This window comes from Thrips palmi, unplaced genomic scaffold, assembly GCF_012932325.1.
Source record: "Thrips palmi isolate BJ-2018 unplaced genomic scaffold, TpBJ-2018v1 HiC_scaffold_8, whole genome shotgun sequence".
Taxonomy (NCBI): Eukaryota; Metazoa; Arthropoda; class Insecta; order Thysanoptera; family Thripidae; genus Thrips; species Thrips palmi.
The window spans coordinates 1,559,062-1,583,058 of NW_023144635.1; the positions used below are offsets into that span (position 1 = coordinate 1,559,062).

The 23,997-nt window shown below is 54.8% G+C and overlaps 6 protein-coding genes across 11 annotated transcripts; 1 reads left to right on the forward strand and 5 right to left on the reverse strand.

Moving 5' to 3' along the window:
* Nucleotides 1-516: 516 nt before the first annotated feature.
* LOC117653478 (pancreatic triacylglycerol lipase-like) lies at nucleotides 517-3,766 on the reverse strand. The gene is made up of 8 exons (XM_034399165.1): nucleotides 3,697-3,766; nucleotides 3,523-3,589; nucleotides 3,284-3,432; nucleotides 2,912-3,006; nucleotides 2,646-2,793; nucleotides 1,776-1,976; nucleotides 1,265-1,427; nucleotides 517-676 (listed from the first exon to the last, which is right to left on the reverse strand). Exons 1-8 carry the CDS (start codon nucleotides 3,743-3,745, stop codon nucleotides 517-519), a joined length of 1,032 nt encoding a protein of 343 aa, XP_034255056.1. The 5' UTR covers nucleotides 3,746-3,766.
* A 5,661-nt stretch (nucleotides 3,767-9,427) lies between these two features.
* Nucleotides 9,428-12,004, reverse strand: LOC117653365. Its single transcript, XM_034398999.1, has 3 exons — nucleotides 11,615-12,004; nucleotides 11,199-11,379; nucleotides 9,428-10,334 (listed from the first exon to the last, which is right to left on the reverse strand). Exons 1-3 carry the CDS (start codon nucleotides 11,629-11,631, stop codon nucleotides 9,999-10,001), a joined length of 534 nt encoding a protein of 177 aa, XP_034254890.1. The 5' UTR covers nucleotides 11,632-12,004; the 3' UTR covers nucleotides 9,428-9,998.
* Nucleotides 12,005-14,802: 2,798 nt separating this feature from the next.
* On the forward strand, nucleotides 14,803-19,521 carry LOC117653358 (rRNA N6-adenosine-methyltransferase ZCCHC4). 4 transcript variants are annotated; one of them, XM_034398989.1, is made up of 9 exons: nucleotides 14,803-15,268; nucleotides 15,346-15,541; nucleotides 15,608-15,762; nucleotides 17,982-18,182; nucleotides 18,259-18,496; nucleotides 18,594-18,704; nucleotides 18,793-18,959; nucleotides 19,049-19,237; nucleotides 19,310-19,521. In XM_034398989.1, exons 2-9 carry the CDS (start codon nucleotides 15,454-15,456, stop codon nucleotides 19,457-19,459), a joined length of 1,299 nt encoding a protein of 432 aa, XP_034254880.1. In that variant the 5' UTR covers nucleotides 14,803-15,268; nucleotides 15,346-15,453; the 3' UTR covers nucleotides 19,460-19,521. The 4 variants fall into 4 exon arrangements, with proteins under 4 accessions (XP_034254880.1, XP_034254878.1, XP_034254879.1 ...); XM_034398987.1 differs by having other exon boundaries at nucleotides 14,805-15,268; nucleotides 15,615-15,762; XM_034398988.1 differs by having other exon boundaries at nucleotides 14,805-15,255.
* LOC117653360 (GDP-fucose protein O-fucosyltransferase 2) lies at nucleotides 15,842-17,820 on the reverse strand. The gene has a single exon (XM_034398990.1). The coding sequence runs from the start codon at nucleotides 17,673-17,675 to the stop codon at nucleotides 16,341-16,343; it is 1,335 nt and encodes a 444-aa protein (XP_034254881.1). The 5' UTR covers nucleotides 17,676-17,820; the 3' UTR covers nucleotides 15,842-16,340.
* On the reverse strand, nucleotides 19,479-21,105 carry LOC117653361 (nucleic acid dioxygenase ALKBH1). 2 transcript variants are annotated; one of them, XM_034398991.1, is made up of 6 exons: nucleotides 20,882-21,105; nucleotides 20,681-20,798; nucleotides 20,431-20,584; nucleotides 20,280-20,358; nucleotides 19,996-20,204; nucleotides 19,479-19,918 (listed from the first exon to the last, which is right to left on the reverse strand). In XM_034398991.1, the coding sequence occupies exons 1-6, from the start codon at nucleotides 21,101-21,103 to the stop codon at nucleotides 19,501-19,503; spliced, it is 1,200 nt and encodes a 399-aa protein (XP_034254882.1). In that variant the 5' UTR covers nucleotides 21,104-21,105; the 3' UTR covers nucleotides 19,479-19,500. The 2 variants fall into 2 exon arrangements, with proteins under 2 accessions (XP_034254882.1, XP_034254883.1); XM_034398992.1 differs by having other exon boundaries at nucleotides 20,008-20,204; nucleotides 20,882-21,102.
* A 683-nt stretch (nucleotides 21,106-21,788) lies between these two features.
* LOC117653362 (methylosome protein 50) lies at nucleotides 21,789-23,933 on the reverse strand. Of its 2 annotated transcripts, none has more exons than XM_034398995.1 (7): nucleotides 23,562-23,933; nucleotides 23,128-23,324; nucleotides 22,888-23,060; nucleotides 22,627-22,799; nucleotides 22,368-22,548; nucleotides 22,189-22,263; nucleotides 21,789-22,109 (listed from the first exon to the last, which is right to left on the reverse strand). In XM_034398995.1, the coding sequence occupies exons 1-7, from the start codon at nucleotides 23,686-23,688 to the stop codon at nucleotides 21,977-21,979; spliced, it is 1,059 nt and encodes a 352-aa protein (XP_034254886.1). In that variant the 5' UTR covers nucleotides 23,689-23,933; the 3' UTR covers nucleotides 21,789-21,976. The 2 variants fall into 2 exon arrangements, with proteins under 2 accessions (XP_034254886.1, XP_034254885.1); XM_034398994.1 differs by having other exon boundaries at nucleotides 22,189-22,266; nucleotides 23,562-23,931.
* Nucleotides 23,934-23,997: the final 64 nt, after the last annotated feature.

The window sequence follows — 23,997 nt, forward strand, 5'->3', positions numbered from 1 at the left end:
CGCGATGCTGTAAACTTGACGGAGGATCGCAAACAGCCCCGACAAGGCGCGGTGAACGGTTGCGCGCCTGCTGCGGCCCCGCCCGCCTCGCGGGACTGGTTGCCAGTGCTGCCAACCCAGTGGGCAAAACTGGCCCACGATGAACCAGTGTGGCGGATTACAGAATACTGCGGTAACGAAGAGTCCTTGGCCAACCTTAATATCTCCCCTCCTCCCCCCAGCTGACTTGTACGAGGCTTCTCGGCCGATTGTGTTGCGGGTGGAAGAGAAATCTGCGTGGCGGTGGGGAGGTCGCGGCGGCACTGCAAAAATAGATTGGCCCAGTCGCAGAGGGCCTGGAGCCGGCCTGGAGCACCTGCGTCCCGTCCTGTCGTCGTCGTAGGTCTCGGCCCAAAAGTTTGCCCGAAAGTGACGCCTGGCCTCCTCGGCCTCGCGGCAACGCATCAAACGTGAAAACTGGGTTTTCGAGTTCTTCACACTCGAGCTCAACTCAAAGGTCCTTCACTCGTTTCCATTTTATTGTGCGTGCTTCATGTCCACCATATCCCAGTCGGTGACCATCAGGACCTCGGGGACGACGTCCTGCAGTTTCTCGCCGGTGGCGTGGAGCCCGGTCATCTGCTTGCCGTACGGCTGCTTGGAGTTGGTGGTCAAGTAGAAGTTCCCGGAGAGGCTCCTGGCGGAGGACAAAGAGAGGGCACCTTTAGCGACTGCTTCACTCGCTGTCTACAACTTGGCCAACGTGCAACTACCGCCACAGCCAGGCAGGCAGGCAGCGAAACTCCGGCAGAACTGGCCTCCTCGCTTTTTCAGCGGGTCAAACATTAACATGGCAAAAACTCAAGTCGGGATTAATAATATACGGCGATGCCGAATGCCAATTTTTTGGGGGCCACTCGATGGGCCAATTAGTGATTTCCCCTTCCTCCGCTTATCCGCGGCTCTCGGATAGCTCCGTGCCGTGCCGTGGCGTGCCGTGGCGTGCCGTGGCGCGACTCGTACATCACGGCGTGACAAATTGCCGCATGCACGTACCAGTCCCGCTGGCCCCGGCCGCCCCGACCGCCCCGGCGGACCCCAGTGGGGATCCTAACCTATCTAGATCGCATAAGTCGTTTGTTAGGGACCACTGTTGCGATGCTTGCGCTGCTAGACCCCCATTAGTGAACCATTACTTTCGCATCGTCTCTTTTCCGCGCGCGCGCGCGCGCGTGTGTGTGTGTGTGTGTGTGTGTGTGTGTGTGTGTGTGTGTGAGGTGCTTACTTGTTCTTGTCGGCGAGCAGCCCCATGTAGGCGACGGCGGCGTCCTTGCTGCAGGCGTCCTGGGCGAAGTCCTTCCACGAGCCGCATGCCTTGGCGGGGAAGGCCTCCTCGCTGAGCAGCGACTCGGCGAAGAAGCGCCAGGACATGTGGTGGCTGCAGTACCCTGCGAACGGGATGAAAGGGGCCGTGAGTGGGGCGCGAACCCGCTTCCTTCGCACTGTGCGAACCGGAGCGCCAGCCGCACAGTGGGCCAGAAGACGGGTGGAGGTGGCCAAAACTCTAGACGCGTTTTGAGCTCCAGAGTCGCTAAACGGGACTCGAACCGAACGTGTGACCCCACCAATGGATTGCTCTCCGAACAAGGAATCCATTGAAGGGGTCACACGCTCGGTTCGAAACCTTCTTAGCGACTCTGGAGCTCGAAACGCGTCTGGAGTTTTGGCCGCCTCCACCCGTCTTCTGGCCCACTGTGAGCCGCCCGCGCTGTCACACCTCACAGTGGATCACTCACTTTTGTCGAACTCCTTGAGGATGGACGGGCAGCTGGGCTGCACGCGCTTGCCGCGGTTGGGCCAGAAGTCGATGTGGCCGACGCTGGTGGCGAAGCCGTAGAAGCCCGCGTCCGTGTGGATCACGTCCACGAACTCAGCGTCCCCGCTGTTGAGGCTGGGGATGTCCGGGAAGTTGAAGCCGGGCCAGGCGGGGTCCAAGGCTGGGGCCGGGCCACCAATTTCGACATTAAAACGGTGTAGCTACGCTAGCGTGGGGAGGGGGCTTCTTTGTTCTTGTTTCGAACGGGAATTGATAGCTTAAGGGCTCCCCCCTCCCCACCCCCTCGTTTTTGTGGAGGACTGATTGCGAAGCGAGTGTGACAGTACCGCAGAGAGGCGCGTACCGAGTGTGCTCGTCCGCTGGGCTCCGTTCGGCGAGAAGAGCAAGAAAAGCCAGTCCGGCTCGCCGTGCTCCGACGAGCACTGACCACATTTTCTCGCTCAATCGGATTTTCTTTTGCTTGTGGTCTGCCCACAGCAGATGGGCAAATTGGCGTGCTGGCTTGGCCGCCTCGCCGAAACGGCCAGAGCACGACGAGGCTCGGTGAAGCTGGTGAAGCTGGTGAAGCTCGGTAAAGCTCGGTGAAGCTCGGTGAAGCTCGAAACAGGAAACAGCGCGCGCAAAGAAGCGGCGGGAAGAATTTTCGCGGCTCCTCTCTCGCATTTCGATAAACACTCATGCCAGACAGTGCGGGTGTCATGTGGCGACGGGACATTGTGTCTTTGCTTACACCACCCCCATCCACCCTACCCCACCCCCGCCCCCTACCCGCCCCGCCCTACTCTCTCCCAGGCCTTGGCTGGCTTTGCTTCCCGACTGGAAACCTTACCGGTGATGCGCGGCACGGCGAAGTCCAGCTCCCTGGCCACGGCACCGCCGAGCTGCGACCCCATGGAGTGCGTCACGAACCACACCATCTTCTCCGACAGGCCGGCCTTCACCATGGCCTCGATGGTGTTCGCCACGGGCTTAGGCAGCTGCAGCAAGCAAAGGCAGACGCGTGTCACTACTCCGCGGCCGAGAGACCCTCAGGCGGGGGGTATCTGCACGGCCGGACGAAGGCCGACCGCCCCGCCCGCCAGCCTCAAGCCTCACCTGGTACAAGTTGTAGATGGCCCTGATGTAGGGGAACGTGTTGAAGGAGCTCCAGTCCACGAGGATGAAGTTGTACCCGCCGCGCTTCAAGAAGGCTAAGAAAAACGCAGCGCGTTAGATGAAGCGCCGACAGCGTTTTTCAAACGAATGAGGTAAATTGACTCGCTCTAACCTTATTCTGTTTTCGGTTTCCTCTTCACTGTCTTTATTTATTTAAACGAATGTGACATCATGACGTGCGCGTTCGTGAGAATGCGACATCATGTTCAAACGAACGTGGCGAGATTCACGTTCTAACAAACGTGGCATCGCATTCGTTGAAAAACAGTGGAGAGGAAATGAAAACCAAACTGAGGTAAGTAATGTACGTACCGTCAGAGACGACAGCAATGCTCTCGCTGCTCGGGGTCTCTGTGTAGCCATGCATGTAGAAGACGGTGACCAGGTTCTTGTCGAAGCCCGGGTTGGACACGAGGGACGCGGCGTCCTGCTCCTTCACCGTCACGTTGCCGCCCTTGGGTCTGGAAACATTCAAAGAGTAATTTCAAAGTCATCCCAAGTTTCCTCGGAGGGGCAGGGGGCCCCCTTGGGGGGCTCCGCTCTGGACTTACAGGTACAGCACGAAGTTAACATCCGTAGAGTATTTCCTGGCGGCTTTGGAGATCGCCAGCGCGCCGCCTGGGGGCAACAAGTGCGGAGTGTGTTTTGGTCATTAAGGGTGGTGCGTCCGGGCCGCGCACCGCGCCAGCACCGCGCCATCGACGCCGTCGGCAACGTCTACTCACCGAGCACCGCCAGCAGGCCCAGCACGGCCACGGCGCGGAGGCAGGCCATGATCAAGGCGACAAGGCGGCAGTGAGAATCTCTGAAACAGTGAAGCAGCGCAAACGTCGGCTTCATTATGCAAAATTCGGAAAATGGTGGAGGCTAAGAGGCGCGGGGGAGTTGACGCCTTGACGCGCGCCTAGTCCCTGCGGGGCCCCGGCGGAGGGCCGGAGCCGGAGGCGCTGGGCCGGGCCAGGCCCTGGCGTCTGCGTCGGCTGCGTCCTCCAAATCCACCCGGGGGACTTGCTTTACTGCGTCACACGAGATTAGTGCACAAAAACAGCAGAGGCCTTGGGCCGGGATGGGCCTGGCCCGGGCCTGGGCCCTGGATGGGGCGGGGCCCGGCGGGGCCAGGCGGGGCCAGGCGGGCCGGGCCCGGACGGGGCTCTTGGGGGCGCTTCCCCCGGCCTCAAGCAGCCTCAAGCTGTCAGGCATCGCGTCGGCCCGAGGCTAGCCGAGGCTCGTCGCACGACAAATTCTTGAATCCCTTAATATCTCGTGGCTGCAGCGCAGAAACCGCGGACGGGACCCGCAAGCCGCCGGGCCGCCGCCCTCCGCTCGCTAGGCGCGGCGCGCCACCGCCGGGGGGTGGGGGGCCTTAATATTACATTAACCTATTCATTTTCCCCGGACGAGAGAGTAATTTGAAAGTAATTTAAACAAGTCATTTGGATGCCGGCTCGACTTTATTTCTGGCGTGGCGGGGCGGGGTGGTTGCCGCCGAGGCGGGCTGTGTATCCTCGCCACTGCTCTGCCGCTCATCCCCTAACTGATGGCTGGGTGTGCCCCGCGTGCCCCGCATCCCCGCCGGGGTCCCCGGCCACACCCAATGAGCGCGGCTCGCTTCAAAAGTTATTGCGCGGCTCGGGGCTTCAAGAGAACCGCGCCTGTCCGCACCGTCCGCAGCGCCCACACTCCGGCGCCGTGGGCCGTGGGGGTCTCGACGGCCATGGCCGCGGCGAGGGCGAGACGAGGAGGCCATTATTAGCCCAGTGTTGTTGGACGGCGGCCGAGCCAGCCGGAGCCAGCGAGCCCGGCCGGGCCGAGCGCGGAGCCAGCGGGACGCGGCGCCGACGGCAAGAGCCATTTCGCCGGGCAAAATCTTTGCCTTCGATTTGGCGCCCTTCATCAAACACAGGAGGCCGCGGCACGCCGCCGCGCCCCGCCACGCCCCGCCCCGCCCCGCCACGCCCCGCCCCGCAACGCCCCGCTGCGACGCCCGGCCACGCCCCACCGCGCCCCGAGCCGTGCTGTGAGAGGAAACAGAGCGTATCTAGAATGGAATAGCACAGAGTGATCCTCGTGCGCGGCGCCGCCTAGCGCCGCCGCCACCACACCTCTGCTCCATACTCCATATTGTCACAGACAATATTTTCGCGCCAAATATTATCGCTAGGCCGCGGTGGCCAGGCCGGGGGCAGCTAGGGGCCGGGCCTTGCAGACTAACTCCGAAGGTCCTTTCCATCGCGCTGCCTCCCTCGCACCGATATGGAACGCCCCGTGAGTGCGAGAGAGACAGAGCGACGGAATGGACCCTCGGAATCAGTCTGCTGCTTCCGACACCGCAACACAGCGCAGCCCAGCGCAGCCCAGCGCAGCCCAGCGCAGCGGCCAGAGCTGTATTTATTTGGCGACGGCAGTCTTCTTGGCGTCCGTCAGGGTGCGGCGGGGGGCCGCCGTCCGCCGTCTCCGCGCAGTGAACGGCAGCACGGCCAGCGCGGCCAGCACGACCAGCATGCACACGCCGGCTCTGTTCAGTAATTACTTTGGCCGCAAGATTTACTCCCTGGGCAGCATCGGGCTGCCATCAGCCCACGGCCCGGCCAGGCCCGGCCAGGCCCGCCCGGCGGAGAGGAGATTGCCGAATAATTGTTATCGTCCGCGCCGCCCTCTGCCGCGCCGCCCCGCACCTCCCCGCCGTCGAAACTCGACTCGAAAGTTGAAATCCCTACCGGCGCGGCGGGCCTGCCGCTGCCCCAGGCGTGGCCGTGGCGTGGCCGTGGCGTGGCGGCGCCGGCTTACAACTCACGGCCAAGACGCGGTGCTGGGGGCGCCACCATGGCCGCCACCATGGCCGCCTCTGCGTTGGCCGCCGCGCAAGGGAAGTGCCCTTGATCGCAATGCATTGCGAGAGGAAAGTGAAGCACCAGGTGCACGCGGTGCGCCATCGGGTGGCCCATCGGGTGGCCCATCGGGTGGCCCATCGGGTGGCCCTCGCCGGCCAGGCCTGCCCCCTTGCGCTTGGCCCGCTGCTCCGGGTCGAGTTGAATTAAACATCAGCGCAGCACCCCCGGGCACCGGGGCGCACCGGGCACACCGGGGTCGGTCGCTCGGCTGGTCGGCCGGCCGGCCGGGCCTGGGCTTTGGCCTGGCTGCCCCCAAAGCCCGTGATACGGAGTGATATTATTGGAACGGACGGCGGCGTCGCGCCTCGCACGGTTATTGTCTCGCAGCAGTCTGCGCGCCGCCCGAATTTTTATTTTTAAAAAAATGAAAATGGGCTCGCTTGGCGCGCTTGCCGCCCGGCGGCGTGCTGCTGGCGCCGCGGGGCAGATCGCGGAGGCCGGCGTGGCTTATCAGCGCATCAGCGCGCCCTCCAGTGCCGTCGCCATGCCGTCGCCCTGCCGTCGGCCTTCAGAAAAAAATAAAGCGAAATATGAAAGTGAAAGTGCGGCCCATTGCAGTGATGGCTTTGCGTTGCCGGAAGCGGCGCGGCGCCGTTAGCGCTGATGGGCGACACAGGCCTGGCAAGGCGGGGCGGGGCGCGCGGCCGCCGCACTTTATTAAGCTGAACATGATTTCGTACTCGCCGCACTTTTCCTCCCAACGGCCTCCTCATCCTTGACCCGGCGGCGCGCCACAGTTCCGGCACAGGAAAAAAGAGGCGCAATTTGATGAAATGAAAACCTGAGGGCGGCTGGCCAGTCCGCCTGGATGGTAGGCCAGCACGGCGCCGAGGCGCAGCCCTGTCGCCCAGGATTGCCTACCCTCGACTCGACGGGCGCTCGGCCCGGCTCGGCGTCGCTCCGGTCAGCGCGCTGCTTCTACTGCTGGAGCGGCTGCTGAAGCTTACCGTGGTCTGGTGCGCACGGAGGCTGCACTGGAGCTGGACTGCGGCGCGGCGAGGGCTGCTTCTTTTTAAGTCGTTTGGCCCAAGTGCCCCCGGCCATTTCATTAACAGGTTCCATGGTGTTGTAGTACGGCGAAGACTAAAATGTTCGCATCGTGTTATCTCTCTGCCCGAGGATAGGCGGCCAGAAAAACTTGTCGCCCGCATCTTCCAGAGGGTGGCACGGGCACGCCATGGCGGTGGGGCCGGCGCCAACGCTGTGGCGCTGTGGCCTTCTCGGATTCCCTAGAGTCCCGCGGCTGGGGAGTATCTGCGAGCAAGGCCGAGGGATGCGATACGACAAAGGCGAGCTGTGTCGGGGGGCGGGGAGGGGGCGGGGTAGAAATCAGTGGCGACTGCACTTGGGAGAGAAAGGAATAGAATGGCCCTTGCGGAGTGGGGTGTTCCTTATGAGAGTTTTTAGCGCGAACACGCCGCGCGCCGGCCAGCCCAACAAAGGCCCGCCCAGCCCGCACAGTGGGCCAGAAGACCGGTGGAGGCGGCCGAAACTCTAGACGCGTTTTGAGCTCCAGAGTCGCTAAGCAGGACTCGAACCGAACGTGTGACCCTACCAATGTATTGCTCTCCGAACGAGGAATCCATTGGTCGGGTCACACGTTCGATTCGAGGCCTGTTTAGCAACTCTGGAGCTCAAAACGCGTCTAGAGTTTTGGCCGCCTCCACCGGTCTTCTGGCCCACTGTGCCCCGCCCCGCCCCGCTCCCAGCTGCCGCTTCTTTCCGGCAAAGTGAGAGGTTTCTGAAGAAACTGCGGACGCAGCTCTGCAGCCTGATGGCCATCCTGATGGCCACCGCCTGGCCGTTCGGCCGCGCGTTATTGGGTCCCGCGCCGCCGGGCCGCCGGGCCGCTTTCTGCATCGCATCAAGCTGTGCGCGCTGCGCGGCATCAAGCTCCATGGCCACCCCGCCGCCGAGGCGACTCCATGAGGTCCATGAGCCCGGCGCTTCGGCACTCGCTGCAGCAGCGCCGCGCTTTTTCCCCAGCGGCCAGTGAGCGAGTGAAATGCTGGAATAAACGCCGGTACGGTTTCGGAGGAGGGGGAGGGGGTGGATCGGATCGGCGAGCACGGGGACGGCCTTGACGGCCTTGACGGTGCCGAGGTGGCAGTCGCGGTGCGACGTTACTTTACTGAGTCGCGTCGACTTGAGCCCTCCGCCGCCGCCAAGGCAGCCCAGGCAGCCACGGCAGCCCCGCGAGGGGAATGCCGCTCACACCGCCATGTCTCGCACGCCGCGCACCGCGCAGCAGTGCCTGTGCCACGCCGCGGGGTGACGGTAAACCAATTTCGGCTCACTTTGAGCTGCGGAGGCAAACACGCGGCGTTGTTACCGTGCTCTCAAGGACCGGAAGGGACCGGAAGTGGACCGGAAGTGGGTCAGAAGCGGGCTGGAAGCGTGTCTGAAGCGGACTGGATGCGTGTCTAAAGCGGACTGGAAGCGTGTCTAAAGCGGACTGGAAGCGTGTCTAAAGCGGACTGGAAGCGTGTCTAAAGCGGACTGGAAGCGTGTCTGAAGCGGACAAGGAATGGACCGGGAGGCGAGACGCGGACCAGAAAGGGACGGTTCCATAGGCATTCCTGCCTGTCGCCGGCGGGGTTGGCCGCGCACTCCGAGCTGGACCGGCCCTCCACAAATGATCCTCCTCCGGCTCGGATTCCTCCGCCTGGGCCTGCACCCTTCACTGCAGTGTCACTCCAGTGTCACTCCAGCGACAGCGACCCGAGCGGTCCGAGCTCTCTGGAGTCGCAACAGCCGCCGCTGTGCTGCACGCGCGTGCCCGTTGGGCTGCCTCCCCTCCCGGCGGGGAACAGTGCATTCGTCGCTGTGTCTCTCTCGCACCTATGGGACGCCCCCTAGGTGCGAGAGAGACGGAGAGAGACAAAGCTGAGTGCAGTCAGAGGCATACATCCCCTGGGCCGGGGGCAGTGAGTGAGTCACGCGGCGGTTGAGCCGGACAAATTTTCTGTTTGGCAGTCGTAGCCGCTGCCTCTCGTGTCTCTCGTGTGTCGGGCGGCTCGGCTCGTACGCCAGTTTTAATGTTTTCATTTCGGCCCGTTCCTCCCGGCGGCGCGTCGAGCTTCGTGTGTGCTTCCCCCAATTCTCTTATCTCGCGCCCGACATTCCTTGGCGGCCCGCGGGGGGGGAGGGGGGGGGGCTAGCGTATGGCAGTGGAGTAAAAAGGTTTTTGCGCGCCCGGCCGCGTGGCCTTCATTTCAATGTGCGGAGAGCAGAGTGAGTCCACCCTCTGCTCCGCCCGGCTCCGCCCCGTCCCCACCGCGGCTCGGCTCGGCTCGGCTCGTGTGGTCCAAACGGCCAAAACGGCCGAGAAGGCGCGACTGGGAGCCGAGAGGGCCGAGAGCAACAACGCGGCGCGGCTGGGGGCGCCAGTAAAACAAGCCTCATTCCGCATTCAATAGGTGCAGCCGCCGAACTGCAGGCCGGAGGCGGCAGGCCCGGGCTGCACCACGACTTGCTTCGGGTCTTCGGGCCTTCGGGCCGCGCGTCGCGTTGGCGGTCGTGGCCGTGGAGGTCGGGGGTATTGGTTCAAGCCGCATGGCGCGCGTACAGAGGCAATCACATTTATTCCAATTGACTACAAGTATTGACACTCGGACACAGAACGCGCTACACAGTAAGCATCACATATTGCTCGGCTCGCCGCTCGGTGCGTCGTTTGGTCGGTTCCCGCGGCCCGACCCGACCCGGGGAAGGCCGGCCGGCACGTGTTTGCGCGACGTGGTCGGGGACGTGGTCGTGGACATAGCCCAGGGCGAGGGCGCCGAGGTGAGTGTGCTTGACGGCCACCTCCAAATCTCCAAAACGATACGCCGGCGATGCCCCGTGCCGTGCAGCACTGTTGGCGATACTCCGCGCACAGAGCGCTCTAGGCCGCGCGGGGTATCGCCGCCATGTTGCGGCACGCCTGCTGCTGGTGACGAAGGCGCTGACGGGCCGGCCGGCCATCAGACAAGAGGGACGCTCGCAGGCAGACAAACACGCACACACGCGTAAACAATCACAAACGCACTTGGTCACTGCAATGACGAGTCTTCTACTAATTTATCACAGATGTTTGCCGTCGATGGGGGTGAGGGTGACGATGACGATGGCGATGACGTGGACGGGGCGGCGGGCTAGTACCGCGAGGCGGCCATGACCTGCAGCACGGGCATGGCGGCGAGGGGCAGGCTGACGTTGAGGCTGCGCTGCGGCGGCAGGACGGGCGTCCGCGGCACGCCGCAGGGCTTGGGGTCGTTGACGACGATCACCACGACGCAGGCCAGCAACGCCACCATGATGACCCAGAACAGGGCCATGAAGCAGGCGCGCAGCCGGCACCAGAACGGGTCTTGCGCCAGCGGGATCACCTCCGCGGCCGTCAGCCCCGGCGGGATGCTGGACTTGGCCCAGCCGCCCGGCGGCGGCAGCACGGCGCCGAGCAGCGCCCACTGCTCGGGGTCCTGGAGGTCCTGGAACACAAGGAGCACGGCGTCATGGGCGGCCCGTGAAGCATCCGCGAACAGGTCACCCCTCCCCACCTCATCCCCTCCGAGGCGAACTTAATCTCGCCATGACTTGAGGGCGAGGACAAAGCCCGATCCCGTTTACGGCCTGTCCCCAAAGGTCGGACCCTGGCTCGGCCGGCTCGGCCTTCTGGTCCGGCTGCCCCATGATCTCGGCTGGGCCCTGCTGGGCCGGGCCTCTGCCTCCGGTCCAGGCTTCTGGTCCAGCGCAGCGATAAAGGCTGCAGGCCCTCGGCCCGCCCTTGCGGCGCTTGCGGCCGATGGGGGCGGCTTCATGCCGTATTCATGCCCATCGCAGAGATTAGGCGCCCCGTCCTCGGTCCGCGGCGTGCCGTGGCGTGACGCCATAGGGACGGAGACTGAGTGTGCGAGGGAGACGGAGAGAGAGACGGAATAAAAACAATGCTGCGATCTGCATCGCCCGCATGCCCGGCCTGGGGCGCTATCGCCGCTAACCTCGCCGTCAACCGCTCGGCTCGCCTGGCTTCCGGCTCCGCGCCGCGGGGACGCCGTCATGACGCGGACCAGCGAGGCAGCGAGGCAGCGAGGCCACCCCAGGGCCGCCCCGCCGACGCCGCGTTTTTCATTTACATTATTGTGATGCCGCGTGGCGCCACTGTTTATTCGTAAAGTCCGCGTCCGCGGCGCACCGCGTGCACCGCGTGCACCTTGCGGCTTGCGCGCGTTCGGAAGTCACACCGCATCGCTCTGCGCTCTGCGCTCTGCATATGCAAGCAGCGGCACATCGCCTTCTGCGGCATGCCGACGCGCCGACACGACGGGCGGACTGGACTTTCGGACTGTACCAACCTTCGGCAGTGTGGTGGCGGGCGGCGCGGGCGGCTTAGACCCCGGCAGCGAGGTGGTGGACGAGGTGCTGGTGCTGCCGTACGAGCTGAGCCGCGAGTCCTTGCCGAAGTCCCCGCTGGCTCCGGGCGACGGCGCCGAGGACAGCACCGACTCGCACTCCGCCAGGAAGGCGGGCTCGTCCCTGCGCAGACACAGTGGATGAGGGCGAGGCCAACACTTTCGCCATTTCGTCGAGTGTTTCGCCTTTAACCTAAAGCGCGGCTGGGCATTCCGTGACGTGATGCGGCGCGGCGGCCGTGCGGCCTGGCTCAAGGCCTGGCTTGGCCAATCCGCTTGGGAAACGGAGGCCGCCTCGGCGTCGCCGCGACGCCCCGCCACGCCAAGGCCGCGTCCTCGGGGCCCTCGGCAGCACTCACCTGTCTAGCGTGGGCATGGCGACGGCTAGGGTTTCTGCTCTTCGCGACGGTGCTCTTGGCGTGGTCCTCCGCGAACTCACTGCCACTCGATCCAGAGGTTTCGGCGGCCGCGGCGGTCAGCAACAGCAACGCACTGCGCGGGCTGGACGGGTTGCTCGGCGGCGCGGCGATGAGGTAAAAGGCAAAAAGCGGTAGCCCGGCCGGAGAGGTGAGGCGCGGCGGGGCGCGGAGCAGCGCGGAGTCGCCGGACCGGTCCAGGGTCCGCGTGGACGCCGTGGAAGTGGAAGGGGGCTCCCGGCAACGCCTGCCGCCTGATGCCCGCTGGACGCCGACAACGTCCTCGACGGCGGAAGGCCGGAACGCTGCGGAACCCACTGCACTGCACACCGAATGACAGCTTCGAATGCCCGGCCGCCCCTCCGCACATGTCTATAAGAACGATCCAGCACGTTGCGTCGCCTGTCGCCCGCGTCGCCGGCGGGGCGCGGGGGTAAAGCGCGGGGCCGAGGCGGCCGAGGCACATGGCGCTGGCCGGCGGCCCCGTCGGGGGTGCACTGGCTGCGCGCTGGCTGTACAGTGTACTACCGCCACGAGGGCCCCGACGAGGGTGTCGGCCGCCACAGGCCGCCACAGGCCGCCCGGTCTGGGCCTCGACCTCCACGGCCAGCACGGCGCCGCGCGGCACCGTGCACACTAGGGCAAGAGCGAGCCCCGCCTGCCGTTGACCTTGAATCCCACTGCGCCCTCCGGACTATTGTTTTGAGACTATCGGCGGTTTTCCAAATTTGTGCAACGCTTCCCACACGTGCTGGGCCTCATGCCGGCGGCACGGCGCTGCCCTGGCAGGCCCGGCCTGGCCTAGACTCTAGCCTGGCGCTGCCGCCGCCAGGTCAACACGGCGTGGCTCCTGAACCTGCGATAAGCGGCCAGAGCCTCCCTTCGGTTTGCCGAGCGCGCTCGGCTCGGTTTCGGGTTTTAGCCCCTGATAGCGACGGCGCGGCCGAAGGCGGCCACCGCGATGAGCAACGCGATAAGTGGAGTCTATGAATAGTTGCTTTATTTTGAATGCCCACGCGGTGCACGCCTTGCACGCGGTGCCGGGGGGCTTTTCGTGCGTACCCGCGCCAGCTCACCAGGTCATCGGGGCCCGCGACAAGTGGGCGCGCCTTGGGGAACGGCACACTGTCGCAAAAACTTTACAATCCCACACCGTCTTCTTTGCGCGCGGTGCTTGGTTTTTCAGTCAGGCAGGTTGGGGCGCTAAACCGCGCTAAACGCCACCGGCTGCGGGGCACTGTGGGGCATGCCACCGGTGCTGTGAGGGAATTCCCCTGCTCCCCCCCCCCTTTTCCTACGCCGCACAGTGCTGCCACAAAAGTAGGCAAAACACGATGCACCTCAGTCGGTCGAGAAGGTTGCCAACCGAAGCCTGCCTTCGAGGAAATATCCTGGCTTTGCTATGAAGGAGTTGTAGCCTGGCTGAGGTTGGCAACCCTATCGACTCTGGTGCATTTAGTGGGGACTTTTGCCTGCTCAAGTTGCAGCACTGACCCGCACCACCGGTTCGTCTCGCTGTCTCGCTCCCGATGGCGGTGCAGTCCGAGTCGCACCCCGGAAAGGGAAGGCAGCCGCAGGAAAAAGCGCGATAGTGTTTCTCCCTTTTTGCGAGGTTTTTTCCGAATCGGCGATAGCGGCGCCATGGCGGCGCGGACCACGAGTGCGATGAGCAACCGGTGACCTAATTGCACAAGGAAGTGGCGGGAAAGGAGATCGCCCCATGACGCGCGCCGTGACGCCGTGACGCCGCCGTGACGAAACCCACCGCCGCCTTTTCATGAGAAAGTCCAAACTTCCAGCCAAGTTTAGCTCGAGCGGCCGCGGCCAATCGGAGAGGGCGGTTTAATTTTAGAATGGCTTGTGTCAGCAGGGCCGTGCGGCCGTGTCGTTAGGTCATGGATGCAGACGGGCGGGGCGGGGCGGGTGGCCCCCCAGGGCCTATCGTCGCCAATCAGAGAGAGGACGCCGTTCTGCGCCGCGCCGTGCCCGGCCGGGCCGCCAAGTCCAGCCAAGTCACACAAGACAAAGGTGCGGAGGGAAGTCCGCCGGCAAAGCAAACACGCGGCCCTCCACTCCACTGTGTGGCGCGCTGTGGCGTCGTCCGCCCGCTCTGTTTTCCTTTCGTTTTATAGACGACTTGAGCTAGGCGAAAGAAGAGGAAGAAAACACCTTCCCGAACATGGCGGACGGCCGCCGTCGGCTGCTAGGACCAATGAGGGGCCGGCCGCCATGTTCGGGAAGGTCTTTTCTTCCTCTTCTTGCGCCTAGCTCAAGTCGTCTATTGTAGAAAGCCATGAGTCATTTCAACTTCGGCAGCAGCGCCGCAGCGCGCAGCTCAGACCAAGGTTAAACTCCTTCCCCTCGAGCTGGTCGTGCTGGTCTATCCTCCCAGGCCCCATGGCAGCGCGGCGCGCCGCGGCGGCGCATGAATTTTTCATAACGCGATTTAGGAGGCAAAGGTCGCACTTGTGCGTGTAGGGCCGCCGCCGCGCCGCTTCCTCTCCGTTCCGAGTCTAGTCGGAGGGCTTGCCAGGGCTTGCCGGGGCTAGCCGGGGCCCTCGATATCCGGCGTCAGCGCCTTTTGAAACAAAAAATGGCACCCCTTCGCCGACGTCGACGTCGCGCGTGTGTTAGTGTGAAGGGACCCCCTCCACTTGCGGCTCGCCAGCGCAATCGGGGTGGCATCTGGAAGTCAAGTACATGCCCGTTGACGTCACGTTGGTATTATTTATATGCCTTTGTTATTGAATGACTGCCCCGCAAGACGCATGCAATGTTGCATCAGACAATAGCCGGCAAGCAATCGGAAAGACAAGTGACAGAAAAAGAGACGCCGATTAATTGTGATGCCGTTCGTCTTATCTTAAAGCAACCCCTTCTTTTCGCCGAATCGTTTGGTCCTCGGGGCGTTCGCTTTGCGAGCGTCGCTTCGCGGATCGCGCAGGATTACTCACGAAATCTTCTCCTGGCAGGGACTGCAAGGCTTCGCCAGGGCTTCGCCTTCACCCAGCCTCGCCATGCTCTTCCGCGTGTGCCCAGTGCCCCCGGCCCCCGCACTCTCGCCCTTTGGATTCCCCCGGCTCGCCCGTTTCCCCGCACCGTTTGAAAACGCCCGCCATGCGTTGCAGTGCCGCCATTTCCCAGACGAGTGGAGCAGTTCGAAATCAAGAAAGACAAGAGCGACACATTTTGTTTCTGATCTCAAATCTCTATGACTTTGAATAACTGTGAATCTTGTTGCACTTTCGCCGCTGAAAAGGTCCCCTTGTTTTCTTTTTTCGTCGAGCAGCGAGCGGCAGCCCCGTCCCGAGAGTAAACAACAATGGCGGCGCACATGCTCGTTCGTCTCCGTCTGCCAGCGACATGTTGACATTGGTTATTCTGCACTGTTTCACCCTAGAATCCAGTAGTGTCCTGTAATTGAACGCAAACAACTGTGCATATCCAGGCAAATACCTGGCGTTGATGTGGAGTCGTTCGTCAGACTGCATGTTCCGTTCTAACCTCTTCTTCTCTCATGGAGGGTTCTAATGGGGTCCAAGTTATTTTGGATGGGATAGAAAATAATCCCAGCTGTCCCCATGGTGTGTTCAAAGAGTAATTATTCTTGAAATCTAGTACCTATCATTTCTGTTAGTTTGGGTGTTGATGTTATTTTGCCTGTTGATGAACAGGACCAACTATTCTCTTCAAGCGAACAATTGACGGAGAGGAGCAAAAGTTTTATGCATGTGCAGCATGTCGAGACAGGAAAGATTGTAACTTTTTTCTAAAGCAAGGAGATGAGTGGACATCACAGAAGCAGGCCCATTGGGACACAAGGAGAAAGCACATCCTGCCCTCCATTGACCGTCGCCAGCTATCGGAACGGTAAAGCTTTAATCCCAACTTTTTGAAATATTGGGCCAGCAGGAGTTTTTTTTATAATTTTTTAAGTTTGCAGATTAGAGAAGATCCGTAAAATTCAATCCAAAGACCGGAGCTACTGTCATTCCTGCAATCTGTTGCTAACGTCTGAAGAAAGGAGTAGCCATGCTGATCATGATGTTACAGATAAAATTTCTGACTATCAGCTTTCTCATCCTTCAGAGGTAAGGGATTGCATAATTTTACTACTGCACTGATTCTATTTACCAATACATTGAGAGGACAAGACAGGAAGAGTACCACTCAGGATGTCAATGAAATTCATTTTTATTAGTCTATCTAAAACAATGAATGATATGGCATTTTATCACTGGGAAATGAGCAGAAAAATTCTGTTCTTTCTCATATAGCATTATTTGTACTAGCATATATTACATTTGATCAACTCTCATCTTAGTTCACTATGACAATGATTGGAAGTGCAAACTTACAAAACCTAAATGTTACAGTTGTGCTTTAAATTTGAGTACAGACATAACTATTAAAATTTAGAAGCATGATACAGTATTAAAATTGGAATAATTAAGGAAAAACATTGAAAACAGGAGATCTAACAGTATTAATTAATGAATTAATAATTATTTTTTGGGGCAATGTAGTTTCATTTATTGTGCGTCTTATACCATTTAAATTACTTAACTTGAGCTTTACCTCAGTCTTAGATAAACAGTTTCTTTGGTTTAACACCCTATTATTGCATGAAATTAAGTATAATATCACTTGAGCATATTTCTAAGTTTTATTAAAAAACAATTGGCCATTGAGTTGGCTGTGCACAGGGAGTGCCCTCTTGCCTTCCACACAGGCGGTTAAATGTCATGTTTCTTTGAAAACCCATAATTTCTCTTTCCTCTTGAATCCGAAAAGAAAATGTAGATTCATAGGTTCCAATAAAATATTTAGCATGAGAGCAAATTATCTGGTCAACGATTGCTACCCCTCCATCTTTTATTTTGAACTTTATTGTTGGGGTAGGCTCAAAACGTAGTACTTTATATTTTGACAGATGAGTTTTAAGCTCCGCAAACTCTGGCTTTGGTGCATCTGAAGCTACAAAAATTGTCTTTAACTGCAATTTCTCCATTTGCTCTTCTAACTGTTTTGCAGCAAATCGGAGATCAGGCACTTCTTTTGAACGCCCCCAAAGAAAGTCCTTCCTTCTCAGATGAACAGCCAAATAAGGTCCTCCTCCAGCTATGTTCCTTTGAGTTTCCTTTCTCCAATCATTAGGGCGTTGTATTCCGTCCTCTTCATCAGATGAATGCAGATGATCTTTACGGAATGTATTCGCTATTTCAACTAAACTCTGTGCAAACCGCATGCTACGCCGAGCCTCCCAGTAGGTGCGATCCCCATAGGAGTCATGCAAAGCCACCTCAGCATGATCGATCATGACTGACTTTGCTTTGTTTGTTTTCAGAAACTCTTTGAGTAGAGATGCATGCCCCTGGAAAGACAAGCAGGCCACTTTCTGCGCTGTGACATTGTCATACGTCCAAAAAGGCCCCTTATACACTTTGCCAACTTTCGTGTAGGGAATACTATCAGCACACCTCTCAATATCCCATCGGTCTTTCCATTCTCTGCCTTCATCCCACATATCCTTGTAATGTTGAAGTACATACACTTCTTCAATTGTTGCCTTCCCTTTACTAACTGTAGCAAGGAATTCTTCCATTTCAATCACAGGGGCAAAATTTTGGAGACTTGGCACATCAAAGAACATTCTCCAAGGTAGTTTTGTTTGCTCTCCTACATTCGAAGACTGCCAGTGATACATCTGACCCCAAGGGGGCAGCACCAATTTCCAATTGCCCTCTTTCTTCATGCTCCGTACAAAGATTGCCAATCGCATGTAAACATCACGTCTCAAGTTGAACCCTTCAGGTGGATTTACATCATAAAGAAGATAGCGCGAAGCAATGGCAGACGAGAATGATGTCTTGTCTTCAGTTTCTTTCCCACAATTTCCCTCATTTTTTTGCTGGCCGGCTGCACAAAATTCAGAATTAGCAGAAATCACGGCCAGAATGGAACAAAAACATAGGCCAACTAGCAGACAGGTCGGTAGAGTCATTCTTGTTTCTCGGTTATGGAGGCGTTGATGAATGGAAGCTGTTCGCCGTCGATCTCGGCAACACTTCTCTGCCCTTTCTCTTGACAGAGGTCAGTTCAGGAACTTGCTTATCCACATTTTGCTGTTCTAAAAGCAGGAGAAACGAACGTAAACATTTTACAAAGATAGATAACTTTTCATCCTTCTTTTGTCTGCCACGTTTCTCATACGTGGGAGAAGGCGGGAAGCAGGTCGACGTTTCAAATACAACCGGAACTATGTGTCTCAATGATAAATATGTTTGTCTTTTGTGTTTGACTTAAACAGATCATGAAGCCTTTGGAAAGTGCAAAGAAGGAAGCCCAATACCTTTTTGCAAAGCGGTCAACCCAGGCCATCGTTAATATGTTGCGCAGTGCTGGAATTCGTTCTGTGCTTTGCATAGGGGCGCCCCGAATACACGAGTTTGTACGGGCCACTCACTCCTCTGACATGAAAAGTCTGTTGTTGGATTTTGACCATCGATATGTGAGTAGTTTGTGAGGTTCCTATCACGTTTTACCGAAACTTAGTGAACTGTCATTTGGGTGACTTTCCCTTTCAGCACCAGTTTTATGGAGACAAAGAATTCTCGTGGTTCAATGCTTTTAACTGCCATTGGTTTTTGGAGGATGAAGGAAAAACCTCAACTCTAGAATTTATGAGGCAGGCAGGAGAGAATGAGTTGGCGATTGTGACAGACCCTCCTTTTGGGGGACGTGCAGAACCGCTTGTTTATACATTCCAACGTCTTGATGTGTTTCACAAGGAGTTGCATCCGGATAGAAATGGTGCCCTGTCCTGTAAGTTTTGGTGTGCGATTGTGACTTTTCTGCTGTTGACGTTTTACCTTGATTAGTTCTTGCAATAATAAATAATAATACGTATCTCTTGTGACAGTGATGTGGATATTTCCATATTTTATGGAGCCCATGATATTAGATAGTAACCCTAGTATGTCAATGCTGGACTATAAAGTAGATTATGACAACCACCCACTCTTCCAGCAGGGTAAATTAACAAAGAAAATAATGTTCATATAATTACAATGTCAGCAATTCATTTGCTTCAATAATGAAAGCTTCCTTTGATGTTATAGGTCATAAGGGTCGTAAATATGGATCCCCAGTCAGAATATTTACCAACATACTTCCTTCCAAGCTTCCTTTGCCTGAAGAAGAGGGTTACAGGTTCTGTGATTTTTGTGAGAAGTGGGTTAGCTCAGAAAATAAACATTGCTTTAAATGTAGTAGTTGCACGTCAAAGGTAAATTAAGGACTCCCAGCCTTCTTTTTCCTGTTCAATGCAAATTTATGGCAGTTCCTCATTACTCCTTGTTTTGTCCTCCCATGAAGGATGGCCGAACATATGTACATTGTGATAGATGTGCTAGATGTGTGAAGCCGTCTTGGAAGCACTGCAAAGAATGCAAACGGTGCTGCCTTCCGGACCACAAATGTGGTGACTTCAAGCCAGCTGGTTGCTTTTTGTGCCACAAACCTGGCCACAAGAAAAATGAGTGTCCTATTAGGACTAATTCGGAGGTAAGTCTCATCAGCAGTAGAAAATTGCTTGGCTGTGATAATTTAACTAATATGTAAATTTCTGCCTATTAGGATGCAGACAGTGCGAACAGACAAAGAGTCAGGAAGAAAATAAAGGTTCAATCTTCGAGTGGAGAAGAAGGTAAAACAATGGGAAAACATAATTTTGGAAAAAGAAAATATCAATCTAATGAAAAAAATATTAAGAAGAGGAAGGTATAAAATAAATTTGCCTTGTAGATTGGTTTGAAATATATCAACTGTCAGGTGCCTTTATTATCTAATGCTTTATCTCCTTTAAACAACACCTGTCTAACATTCATATTTATTCTAGAGTGCTCAATGTACCTACAGAAAGGTTTCCAGAACTTTTCACATGAAAGATTTTGAATAATCTCAGACTGGACAGAGCTTTCCACTCTTGACCGTTTGCAAGGAGGGTTGGGAGAAAACTCTTCATTTTCCTCACTTGTTCTAGAATGAAAATTGCAATCAGCCAAAGGAGAAATATTATCCATGTTCCATGGTGCTTCCTTAGAAGGAACTATTTTGGGAATTCCATGGTAACATTTTCGACTATGCCCTGACATTATAACTATATCACCACTCTTTATGTACATTGCTGTTGGAGCAACATCTAATGAAGGACCACCAAGTAGGAAAATAGCAGTTTGGCCAAAGCTGTAAAATACACAAAATATTTCATAAATCCTGTTCACAAAAGGTAAAGTCCTATTTTATAGAACCAAATTACTTACTGCACATCGTACCTGAAAGAAAATAGAGGAGCAGTCATATTCATTTCTGAATGGTCAGTGTGACCAGAGAGAGTTGAATCGAAGTGATAAAAGTTGACTATTGCAGCCTCAGCACTGAAATCATCCTGGAAACCAATGATCCTCCCTACATATCTTGATAAATCAGCCAAATCAGTTGGAAATTGATCCTTCATGTCTTCACTGTACACCTAAAACAAAAGCACGAAAAAGTTTTTAAGATAGTCTGGTTTTAATTAGGTAATAATTTTTAATGAATCAATTACTTTTGTGTCCCAATTGTGATGGTAGCCCATGGTAGCCCATCTGAGTTTTCTATTCAGAGATTTGCTGTGCTCATCGTCTCTAAGGGCAAGAAAAGTTGTCATAATTTTAAATGAAAGATTAATTTTAAAATTTTTATATTTCTACTCTTACCCTTGACAAGAATCCCACCATTCGTTACTTTTGTTTAAAATGTGGTGTGCATCTATGTTTAATCTATTTGGACGGCGTGTGTAGTCCCTAAGACATCGGTAAATCCAATATCGTTGTCCAATGGCATTGAATGGATTTTTTATAAACAATAACCCTGTAAAAGAAAGTTAGGGTAAATTTAAAAAAAGAAACCAAAAAAACGTGACAGTTGACAGTTTTATTGATAAATATTTATCGTTGACTGTCTCACCTGGTTTATCGAGCACTTCGTACATGACCCATTCTGATGGAGGTATCATTAAACCAGCGACAAAGGCCTCTTCATTATCACGTTCAACAAATTTTCCTGATATGTCAGCATGTAATCTCTGTGATAAAATGCGAAACAAAACAATCCAGTTAGATCCATTTATTATCACCTACATAGCATTGAGTTTAACCTTAAAACTACCTTCAACCCAGTCTCCTCCTTTATATTCGAAAAGTCCAAAACTTTGGAAAAGTCAGGTAAAGGGCACTTTTGTTTGTAGTATTTAAAATCCGTCTTAAATTTGTTGGTCGTCTCCATTTTATCTAAATTGAGCCTTGTGTTTACATAAACTTTTGTTGTTGTTAGCCAGCAGCAGAAGACAGGTTTTGGATCGGGACGGCTGGAGGGTGGTGGGGGAAGCATCGCGAGCGCTACCCCGCGCCCGCACTACCCCACGCCAGCAATACCCCGCGCCCGCACGCGCGGAGGGGAGCGCTGCTTACCTCCTGCCTATAGTGACCCTGTATGTACAGGGTATATTTAGGGTCCGGGTCACTACTCCTGCCCCCAGTCAAAACTTATGTTCAAATTTTTTCCCGATCAAAACCATCTTGTCTTCTACTTTCCTCGAGACTCCATTTCACCAATAAAATTGAGGGGTCAGAATTTATGATCCACCCTACAGTGCATGCAGGCTGCCCGAACATTACAGCTCTTCTATGGACTGGGACACCTGTGACTGGTACCACCCAAGCTGTGTGAGCTTCATCAAAGGTCCCAGTTTGCAAATAGTGCTGTTTTCTGTGATTTTGGAGTGAGTACAAGGTTTTGCTTTGGACATATACTGTTATTGTGGATGTGAAAAAGTATGATTGACTGTGTTGTTAGTCAGCCTATTTGTAAAATAGTTTCATTAAATTTGTACCTGACCTGTTTTTGAAACTTCCCTTTTTATTTTCCACTTTGTACCAGTAAGTTGTTCTCTGAAAATTTTCAGAAACAGTAGGAGCAAGTAGTACGGTCCCTTGAAAAATGGTCATCATATCTCTCATTTTCTACAAGTCTGACAAATCTGGCAGCAGGAGGGGTATGTAGAAAAAGAATACAGTTCATTTCATTCAAGTTATATTCAATATAAAAATAGGTACTGATTTCAAATAATTGGAGTGAAGTACTAAAGGAAAATTTCATTAAGAATTACATTTTTTCTGAAAGTTTTTCAAGTGATTATGGAATAATCCAAGATTAATTTTAGAATATAGCAGGTGATACAAAAAAAAATGTCGGAGTTAAAGGCTATGTTGAACCATTAACACTTCTGGGAATGTGGGGCATGATGTAAGAATCCCATCCACATGACCAAAGAGAAAAATTTTGAGGGTGCCATGATAGTCCCCGCACAAAATCTCCATGGCTATCATTAGAGTACCTAAAAGAAGAAAAAAAAGACAGTAAGGATGGATACAACAGTTGGTTATGCCAGTGATTTTAAAAAATGATTTACTCACAAGATTTGTGGGCTTTCTCCTTCAAACTGTGCAACAGAAACTTTGGAATTATCCTGACAAACACCTACAAGGCCACTGCTAAACATCAATCAAAAAATATAACAAAAATATTAGTATATGAAAACAGTTGACTGATTGAAATCTGCAAAAGGTAAGGTATATCCCAGAATTTCACTTACTTGTCTGGAATAGATTTCAATGAATGCACTGGCCTGTGGTCAAGCTGCAACTTGAATTTGATGTCACTTATATTTCTGATGTCAATAACAATTAGTTGCCCGCTAACACCTCCAACAACAATATTTGTCTCATCAACCCAAGCAAGTGATGTGAGGCCGACACCACATGGGTCCATAATCTCTGAATAATAATACCAATCATTTAGTGATTTCATGCAGTATCAACAAACAAGACGTCAGAACTGTCAAATATGCTTACTAGATGCAGGATTATCGTCTCTGATGTCCCAAAGAAGGGCAGAGCCATCACGAGCGCAGGAGGCAAAGCATTTAGATTGAGAAGGCTGGGCCCTAACAGACGTTACAATATGGGCATGTGCAGGAGAAAATGTCCGAGTTGAAATTAAGACATCCAGGTCCCAAACTTTAATACTGAAATAGTTAAGAAAAAGAAATTACCACCAAATAAACTTTTGGTCAGAGTCAGAATGTCAAAAACATTAAAATTAGTTCAAAGTACCTCTTATCTTGACTACAAGTTACATACTCTACTCCCTCTCCACCAAGATCATCAATGTCCAAAACAGTATCATTATGTTCAGACAAACTACCTTCGCCCTCCAGCTTCGTGGCTTCACCGTATTGCCTCAGTCCAATGACTTGCACCGCACCTGAATCACAGCCTACAACCAACTGAAGGAATATGTTAGTAATGTTGCAATTCATCAAACTTTTTTCAAATCGCAAGTGAGACAAATACCCTGTCAGGACATCTCATGAATCGCCCCACTGTGACACCACAATCCATTGAAGCACCAACAACACATTCGTCAGCTTGAGGTCGCCACGGTTTGTTGTTGTTGGCACATTGTGTTTCTTTGGAATTGAACACCCATATCGAGCCTGCCCAGGAACGCGACGTTAATTCTGACGTTCCGAGGAAAAGAGACTCTCCATCTGCAAGAAAACAAAGCAAAACATACAGTTTAATGACAAGCAAAATCAGTCAAAACCCTACTACTCAATACATTGAGAACAAAGGCAATGCACCGGTGAACAGAGCCTATCTGACACACACTCTTAATACATCGATATTTTTAACCTATACGATACGGAAACATGACTTTTGGAACAAATTACTTAAAACCCACTTTATAAACAGTGTCCACCCCAAGTTGGTTCTTTCTAACCTACCTGGACTCCAGTCAAGGAAGTCGTAGTGCTTATCGACGGCGATGGGGACAGGGCCCGGAGGCACGATGGGGCGTGGCCCCGCTAGAAAACTCGACTCCGACATAGCTTTGGACGCGAAAGAACTCATCAAAGATATGGTTTCAAGCCGGCGCGACTGATCAAAACAAACACGTGCGAAGTGCAAAGCCGCCGCCGCCTTGCGATGCGAGCGAAGCTATGAAAATTTCATAAGAACCCCGATTCATTAAGTAGAGTCCTAAAGGCCTTTAGGACTCTATTCGTTAAGGAGCGCCAATGTCAAAAGACTCGAATCGCGTGGGCCTTTTAGCTCAATGGTTCACATCACTTAACCATTAGAGGGGGTCTGGACACTCTTTGAGAACACGGATCGTTCGGTCGCGGAGGTTGGCCATGTGCAAAAACAGTGGATCGACGC

Bases quoted from the DNA above. Each gene is read 5' to 3' on its own strand.
- LOC117653478 (XM_034399165.1), bottom strand. From the start codon at position 3,745: ATGGCCTGCCTCCGCGCCGTGGCCGTGCTGGGCCTGCTGGCGGTGCTC. The intron at 3,433-3,522 runs GTAAGTCCAGAG...GAATGTTTCCAG, and splicing joins GTTAACTTCGTGCTGTACCT to ACCCAAGGGCGGCAACGTGA. The intron at 2,794-2,911 runs GTGAGGCTTGAG...TGCTTGCTGCAG, and splicing joins CCATCTACAACTTGTACCAG to CTGCCTAAGCCCGTGGCGAA.
- LOC117653365 (XM_034398999.1), bottom strand. The intron at 10,335-11,198 runs GTTGGTACAGTC...CTTGTGTTCCAG, and splicing joins CCGCCACCACACTGCCGAAG to GACCTCCAGGACCCCGAGCA.
- LOC117653358 (XM_034398986.1), top strand. From the start codon at position 15,189: ATGGAGGGTTCTAATGGGGTCCAAGTTATTTTGGATGGGATAGAAAAT. The intron at 15,763-17,981 runs GTAAGGGATTGC...TGACTTAAACAG, and splicing joins AGCTTTCTCATCCTTCAGAG to ATCATGAAGCCTTTGGAAAG. The intron at 19,238-19,309 runs GTAAGTCTCATC...TCTGCCTATTAG, and splicing joins CTATTAGGACTAATTCGGAG to GATGCAGACAGTGCGAACAG.
- LOC117653360 (XM_034398990.1), bottom strand. From the start codon at position 17,675: ATGACTCTACCGACCTGTCTGCTAGTTGGCCTATGTTTTTGTTCCATT.
- LOC117653361 (XM_034398991.1), bottom strand. From the start codon at position 21,103: ATGCTTCCCCCACCACCCTCCAGCCGTCCCGATCCAAAACCTGTCTTC. The intron at 20,799-20,881 runs GTAGTTTTAAGG...ATTTTATCACAG, and splicing joins AGGAGGAGACTGGGTTGAAG to AGATTACATGCTGACATATC. The intron at 20,205-20,279 runs GTAATTGATTCA...CTTTTGTTTTAG, and splicing joins ATCACAATTGGGACACAAAA to GTGTACAGTGAAGACATGAA.
- LOC117653362 (XM_034398994.1), bottom strand. From the start codon at position 23,688: ATGAGTTCTTTCGCGTCCAAAGCTATGTCGGAGTCGAGTTTTCTAGCG. The intron at 22,800-22,887 runs GTACTTTGAACT...TAACTATTTCAG, and splicing joins ACTTGTAGTCAAGATAAGAG to TATTAAAGTTTGGGACCTGG. The intron at 22,267-22,367 runs GTAAGTGAAATT...ATTGATGTTTAG, and splicing joins TTGAAATCTATTCCAGACAA to CAGTGGCCTTGTAGGTGTTT.